This window comes from Amphimedon queenslandica, unplaced genomic scaffold (genome assembly GCF_000090795.2).
Source record: "Amphimedon queenslandica unplaced genomic scaffold, v1.1 AMPQUscaffold_13143, whole genome shotgun sequence".
NCBI classification, from domain to species: domain Eukaryota; kingdom Metazoa; phylum Porifera; class Demospongiae; order Haplosclerida; family Niphatidae; genus Amphimedon; species Amphimedon queenslandica.
Genome location: NW_003546621.1, coordinates 72081 through 79663, shown reverse-complemented (window position 1 = coordinate 79663; position 7583 = coordinate 72081). Strand labels below are relative to the sequence as shown.

The following is a 7583-nucleotide window of genomic DNA, read 5'->3' as shown; positions in this document are numbered from 1 at the left end:
TAGGTCATCTTTTTTTCAAAAAATGGCTAAAAAATCACCTCAAATTTTTATTACATTTTCTGATACATATTGATGTCCTAATGCTCTGCATAAAGTTTGAGCAGATTCCGACTTAAATTTTTTGAGTTATGGGCATTTTTAGAAATGTGCCGAATTCTAAAAATTGCCCATGCTTTTTTTCAAAAAATGGCTAAAAAATCACCCCAAATTTTCATTACATTTTCTGATACATATTGATGTCCTAATGCTCTGTAAAAAGTTTGAGCTGATTCCGACTTAAATTTTTTGAGATATGAGCATTTTTAGAAATGTGCCAAATTCTGAAAATTGCCCTGTACTATAGCCCATGCTTTTTTCCAAAAAATGGCTAAAAAATCACCCCAAATTTTTATTAAATTTTCTGATACATATTGATGTCCTAATGCTCTGTAAAAAGTTTGAGCCCATTCCAAATAACACTTTTCAAGTTATAGTCAATTTTAAAATTACTACTAAGAAAGTGGATGTACATCTACATGTACATGCATATTACTATTATACTGTGTATTACACATACGGCTGTACAACAAAACTATGGAGTAAGAAACTTAAAAAACCTACAAGTTTACAAAAAAGTACAAATAATATATAAATTAATCTTAAACAACAATTGCCTCTTACTTGCTGAAGATATGATGAAAAAGATGGCAAATGATCCAAAAACTCCATCACAAGACCCTTGACTGCATTGAGAACCACAGACTGCTTGGAATCAGCTCCTTTACCAATGTTGGACACATTCAAACTCAGTACATCTTTATCTACATGTACATGTATGAAAATTAATAAATGAATGAAATTCCTTTTATTATAATTTAAACTCACCAGTATTAGATGACCAGATTCCCTTATCATCATCACCTAAATGAATAAAATCTAATACGCCATCCATGTACATGTACATGTATATGTACATTGTACATTGTGCATTTATAAGTAGGTAGGGTTGATATTGGACTACAACAAAAAGCCACATACATGTACATGTACAGTCGATAATACATGTACATGTACATTGTACATGTACTACAATGTACAAGCTCTATTGTATAAATATAAGTATTTAATAATAATTATTCTACCACAATAGGAAACTTTCAAAGGGCAACAGTTTTCAATCTGCATAAGTATCTTTCAGGAAATTCACAAAAATTAGATTAACAAAAAAATTTTGGAACGGCCGACATCTGTGAAATTCTTTAGCTGTAAAATGTGAATCAATAATGCCACATGTATATACAATGTACATGTACATGTATATAGTACATGTACAGCGTCAATCATATTGTACCTTTAATAGATTGAGGTGTGGTATCAGTCCTTACTGTAGGAGTCATCATTCTACTTTGCTTTAGCTCTTCAGTTAGTTTCTCAACCTTTGCCTAAAACACAATAAAAAGATTTAATGTACACATGTACTGTACGTGTACCACATATATCTACATGTACATGTACATGTACATGTGTTAGTTACTATTAGGACAATCTTCTCTTCTTCCACCTGCTCATATCTCAATGTACTTTCTTTATTTATTTCAGATATCAGTGCATCATTATTAGCAACTTCCCTAATAGGAGAACAAGTAATTGTAAGACAACGAAGAAATGAAATGTTAATTGCCATTTTCAATCACTTCTAACAGCATTAAAACTACTGTACATGTACATGTACACGTACATGTACAAGTATGTACAGATGATGAGTCTTACTGTTCTAGTGTTGCTATTCTGTCTTTAAGTTGAGCCGTCAGTTTCTGAGATTTCTGATTCATTTCAAACATCTACAGTGTATAAATGTACATGTACAGTATATGTAATAATATGTATAATGTAATATATATACATATATTAATATGTATAATATAATGTATACATGTACAGTGTATAAATAATAAACAGCTCAAAGTGTTAGTCATTACTTTAGAGTGTAGTTGTTCATTCTCAGCTATTTTTGCTGCCAGTTCTTCTCCTTGGACATCAGGTAATAGCATTCCTCCATGATCCTAAAAATTAATAATTAGAAATGTGTGTAATTATTACAGTGTACATAACATTTTGTTGATTTTCCTAAATCTTAAATCTTAAATTAATCTTTATTAAATTTTTATTTTTATTTTTAAATCTCTAATTTAGTCTAAAATCTTTAAAATAGCCACTAATTAAAGGCCTCTTGTGAATTCTATTTCTACTAATACCCATAAATTAAGCATTATTCACAAAAGAATTTCTATGAGTACATGCACATTCAAAGTCTAGGCAATTTTGCATTATCACTCGTCATTCACAGAATCAATTAAATATGGCATATACATGTATATGAACATGTACAATGTACCTTTTTCTTTTTTCCTTTTGCTGATGATTCCAAGTCATCTTGAAGTGTTGAGACACGCTTTGACAACTAATCAAAATAATAATGGAGACACTAAAATTTCAATAGAACATTCTCATACCTGTTGATTTCGAAAGCTCAATGATTCATTTTCCTGTGCATGTTTTCTAAGAGCTTGATCCTTTGTTCTTAACTCAACCTAAAGAATAATGAACAGATGCATACACGTGTACTAATCAAGAAGTACTATACAAAAATAAAATAATAAAATCAATGCAGTGCCGTCCCAATTTGTACTGATACTTATCAATGCCCTCATGATGTGCAGAAAGTGAAAAATAACCAAATAATAATTAATCAAAATAAACAAATACCTCTAATGATGCTTTTGCATTCTGTTCAGTTCTGACAGCTTGTTTGAGGACGTCAACTTGAGCTCTTAACTATAAAATTAGTAAGTTATTTTTCTAGCGTGTGGCTACAATAAAATTCCTTTTGCAAATTTTTGAATGCACATTGGCCCAGGCTTGGGGTCAATTACAAAATTTCATTTCAATTACAATTACAATTACTACCAAAGCAACTAAAACCAGATCAATTACAATTACAATTACTGCCATAGATGAGACACTCAATTACAATTACAATGGCAATAGCTTGCAATTACAGCATTAATTACAATGATCTTATTTTTACCCGTATCATGACAAAAATAACAATGATTTTTTTACCACATTGCATTAAGTTTTTAAAAGTTTTTGTTAATCAGTGAACATTAATCAGGCTTAATATGCTGAAAATTCACTCTAGAGGACTGATATAGGTAGGATATCAAAGTAAGATTATAGGCACAATTACAATCACAATTACGCAATTACAATATGTATAACCCAATTACAATTACAATTACGCACTGTAATTGTAATTGACCCTGTAATTGCAATTATAATTGTAATTGACCCCAAGCCTGCATTGGCCTGCCGTGGCCAAATAGATTAACAGAAATTTTGGGCCACAAAATTTTCTAGCTGTACAGTATCACTAATTTTGAATAATCAAAGTCTTATGCCAAAGGTTTCAAAATACAATGCAGGAAAGTTTAAAAAGGGCGTGGCCCGCCAGAATTTGTGCACACAGAAAAATTACAGTTAAAAAACAGTTCATATTGATATATCATACCTTAGCATACTCCTGTGCTAGCTTCTGATACTTGACCTGCAGCTCAGAACCCATCAACAACAAGAAATGCTGGAACTCTTAGAGTAGAGTCTTACAATTTTGGGCGGTGCGTGAATCTAAACCACACCTTTAAGGTTACGCCCAATAGAAAACTCCGCCCCACCACGTGCTGCCATCTGGTTTCAGTAGTTTGATCACGGGTTTGATTGATGAAGTCGACAATTCTTTTGTTGATCGCTGTGTTAGAAGTTCTATTGATGTGTAAGTGTTTTGGGATTAATTTTGGACAAGAACACAATGCAATATTACAGTTATAGGTAAATAGGGACTAATATTTTAGCATGAAAGCTTGGTTATTTGACAGGATTATTTAGAATACCATATAAGGGGTATATTTCACGGGGATTTATTTTTGTTAATTTTACGTTTAAAAAAATTGTCAAAATTTTTTCTGTGAAAATTATTTTTTTACCATACTAATAATGGTCAGTAGAAGAAAAACTCAAAAAATTTTTTCTTGTGAATAGGCTTAAAGGTGATTTTCGTGAAATATTTTCCCCAGGAAATATACCCCCTATATGGTAATTATCATAGAATGGGTGTGACTTAGGTGATGTCATTTGGCATTTGAATTAATCAACTAATGTAGAGTCTAAGATGGTAGCGTTTAGCCCTTATAGAAAATAATTGCAGATCCATGTTGCTACTTTGGTTAATCGTTACATTGTATATCTTAGCCTTAGTAAAACATTATCGTGATTTCAAAAATTTCTGTATTGTATTAGAAATGGTTGTTCATTTGACTATTGTTATGCATAATAAATTCAAGATACTTTGTTTTAATTGTCTTTTTGACATATTACATTAACCGTGTGCATGGTACATACATAATGAGTGCATGGCTACTGGCTAGATTTGATTATTTATGATAAAATGTAGTTTTGATCTTATGCTTACATTTTTCTTTTGTAATATTTTTATTAGAAATGGACTTTATTGGCTGCTTTCGAACGGACTCTTGAAATGTAAGTTTATTTAGTATGCATTTTGACTGTCTTTGCTGATGCCTTTTTGTGTTGTAATTTATTTTCAGTATGTTCTAGTATTGACAGTTACATATTATGTATGGGATAATCACTGACAGTTTATGCATACATGTCCTGACCTGTGTAAATGTACTATTGAGTGATTGTCAGGTGCTTTGATAAGATTACATGTACGAGTCCTTTCTTTATTCTTGCTTGCCTTTATTTCTTGAATTCTCTGTATAATCAATAATCAACTGATAAGCCATATATACATGTATATGTATCGGTTTATCTTGCAACTGGCAAGTGCTGTATATTGTAATGGTAATTTTTGTATTATGTTATAATGCATGCAGTACAAACAACATACAATAGTACTACATGGTGCAGCACATCTCATTACAAATGTCTGTAACAAGTTTCTTTAATAACTGGTTACTATGTACAAGTCATCTTTGTTGTGTTAAATGTAATCCCCTTCTATGTATACACATGAATGTACTACTTTCACTTTTGATTCTTGCTAAGCACATGTATGAATACATTATGACTTCTGATGTACTGTCATTTCTATAACCCACAAATACTTTCAATTCCTGCAGTAGTCTGCCAGTCAGTGCTATGATGTAAGGTTCTCTTTTGACTCATTGTATAGCATTATATACATTATATTATATAGCATTATATATATAGCATTTGTTCACTAGTTGCTGTATTGAGAATTACATGTACCAGTAGTTCCCAGTATTTTAATACCAGTACTCTTGGTAGTGCTACTATCAAAAGTTTACTTGCTCTGGTGAGACCGGCAGTCTAGCACCAGTTTAGAGGAGGTTCTTATTTGTGTAACAGTACTAAGCATAGTGTGTGAAGAGGCAAAGCTGGTAACATCTGGCGCCAGTGGTAACATCTGGCTCCAGTATATGCATGTTTAGGTCTGTTAGTTTATACAGATGTGTTTTGTCCAACTTAGGAGAGTATGTCATAGTAAGTTATTAACATTTGTTATACTGCTTGGTCACTATTCAGTATTATGGGTTTAGAATTGTCTGCAGAGTAAAAAAATCAAATTGATAGTCATATTTCCAAGGTCATTATTTTTGTAATATACGTTTTTGTGATATACAAATGCTGTGCAAATTCTGACGAATTGTAGGGAATTCACACCATTTTTATGCTATGCAGTATGCAGCAAGAGTGCATAATAGGGAGCTCTTGCCTCTTGGTATGCAGCAATTGTCACAAAATGCTCATAGTACAAAAATGCATGCATAATTTAGTTGGTGATGTTTTTAATCAGCTTTAAACTCTGTGATTATTAGTTGTTGTAAAGGTCACCTCAAATACTTTATGAAGATATCACGAGTTGTTTGTGCATCTTATTGAAGGTGGATCTTGGTTAGCAGTAGGAGTGTTATTGGCGTATTAGTTGTTTTAGGTTGGGTTTCCGTTGGAGTGTACAATGTACATGTAGTTGCTTGTCAGGGGGAATAACAGCTGTCATAGGTAGGGATTTCATGGTATTATGTGTTTTTAGAAGTAATGAACCACTACATTAGTGATACATGTATGTATGCAGTGCAACTGTATCTACTATAGTGTATTATCTATTAGATAACAGTTGACATTATAGTAGAGCATTATCATTTAGGAAGTTTAATTCTTCTTTATTGTTATACACTAAATCACTAATGCTGTAATAGCCTATAAAAGTCCTCTTTTAGTAATTTACTACTTTTTTACTTCAAATTGTGTGTGGAGTCATTGGTATTTGGTTTCCAATGTTTGTAGCAAATAGCAATGCCTTATTTATTTAGAACTGACTTGTACTGACTGGTAGTAGCACAATATTATTATTACAAGCTAGTACATGTACAATCTTTCTTAGGGACGTACTATTAACATACACATATATATTCTTAGAGGAATAAGAACCTGTTCTTGTAATGTGTTGCTTAAAATGCCCTTATATGCCCTTAGTTACTCCATCAAAAGATTGATTTTAGATTATTTACAGTAGTAGTTAATAAATCCTAATGTTATTATTTTTATATATATTTATTTGTTTGTTTATTTCTTGCACTAGCTGTGCCTGTAATAAGTATGTCTTATTATGATTAGTATTAGCATAGTATCAGTTAGTATTATTTACTTTAAATGTTACATGTACATGTATTACATGCTTACTCATCTTTTGAGTACATGTAGTTGGGTTGATTAGATTTAGAATCAGGCTATTCCTGAGTAGTCAGTATGGATGGGTAACAGCTTGTACTAGATAAAAAGTGGTATGTTAAGGAAGATATTAGTTATTTTATGTTTCTTCTGTCATTATGAACATAATGTATTCTAAAGTGCGTCACAACTAACTATTAATATATTTTATTTTTGACTTCACAGTCATTTACTCATTTAAAATTGCACGGAAAATAAAGACACTGTTCCAAATTGGAAAGCCTTGTACAACCATTTATGTACATGTACATGTACATGTATTTCATGAATGATAACCCTGTTTTCTCAAAAAGCTTTAAGTATTGAGCTCTATATTGTATTCCATATGACAAACATAGTTTATTCATTTTGCATATACATACGTATAGGTTATTGAAAGAAGATACTAGATTGTACATGGCCGAAATCCCTCCTGAAACACTTTGTGGAAATATTTATGTAATTGTTAATTAATTAAAGACATTAATGTGATATTATTGAGCAAAGAACTTGACCCTTAACCTGCAAAGCCAATGAGGAAAAATTATATCATAGAAAATACAACTCAGGACAATTTTGACACTCTGTATATCAGGCCAGTATTTGGGTCTTAATTGATAGAGCAGAATAGCACAATAGTGCCTGTGATTATCACTTTTATCAGGCTGGTTTTTAACTTAGGGATTAGCTTATATCTTTATTTGAGATTTTTGGACTAGAAAAAATTGCATATACTTACATACTGATTGATGTGCTAATTTGATATGTATAAGTAAGCTTGTTTTGCTTGA

General features: G+C 31.5%; 1 protein-coding gene and 1 long non-coding RNA gene across 2 annotated transcripts; one reads left to right on the top strand and one right to left on the bottom strand.

The window, feature by feature from the left end:
- Positions 1-587: 587 nt before the first annotated feature.
- Positions 588-3604, bottom strand: LOC100636294 (protein phosphatase 1 regulatory subunit 21-like). Its single transcript, XM_020000865.1, has 9 exons — positions 3551-3604; positions 2493-2570; positions 2375-2440; positions 1959-2042; positions 1750-1820; positions 1514-1607; positions 1331-1421; positions 661-800; positions 588-596 (listed from the first exon to the last, which is right to left on the bottom strand). Exons 1-9 carry the CDS (start codon positions 3602-3604, stop codon positions 588-590), a joined length of 687 nt encoding a protein of 228 aa, XP_019856424.1.
- Positions 3605-3706: 102 nt separating this feature from the next.
- LOC109584965 (uncharacterized) lies at positions 3707-7326 on the top strand. Its single transcript, XR_002186247.1, has 3 exons — positions 3707-3867; positions 4535-4575; positions 7182-7326. It is a non-coding gene; the product is annotated as an uncharacterized LOC109584965 (long non-coding RNA).
- The last annotated feature ends 257 nt before the right edge of the window (positions 7327-7583 follow it).

Excerpts from the sequence above, each read along its gene's own strand:
- LOC100636294 (XM_020000865.1), bottom strand. The coding sequence starts at position 3,604 with ATGGGTTCTGAGCTGCAGGTCAAGTATCAGAAGCTAGCACAGGAGTAT. Across the intron at positions 1,821-1,958 it reads ATGAACAACTACACTCTAAA|ATGTTTGAAATGAATCAGAA; the intron begins GTAATGACTAAC and ends TATACACTGTAG. Across the intron at positions 1,422-1,513 it reads AAGAGAAGATTGTCCTAATA|GCAAAGGTTGAGAAACTAAC; the intron begins GTAACTAACACA and ends ATTGTGTTTTAG.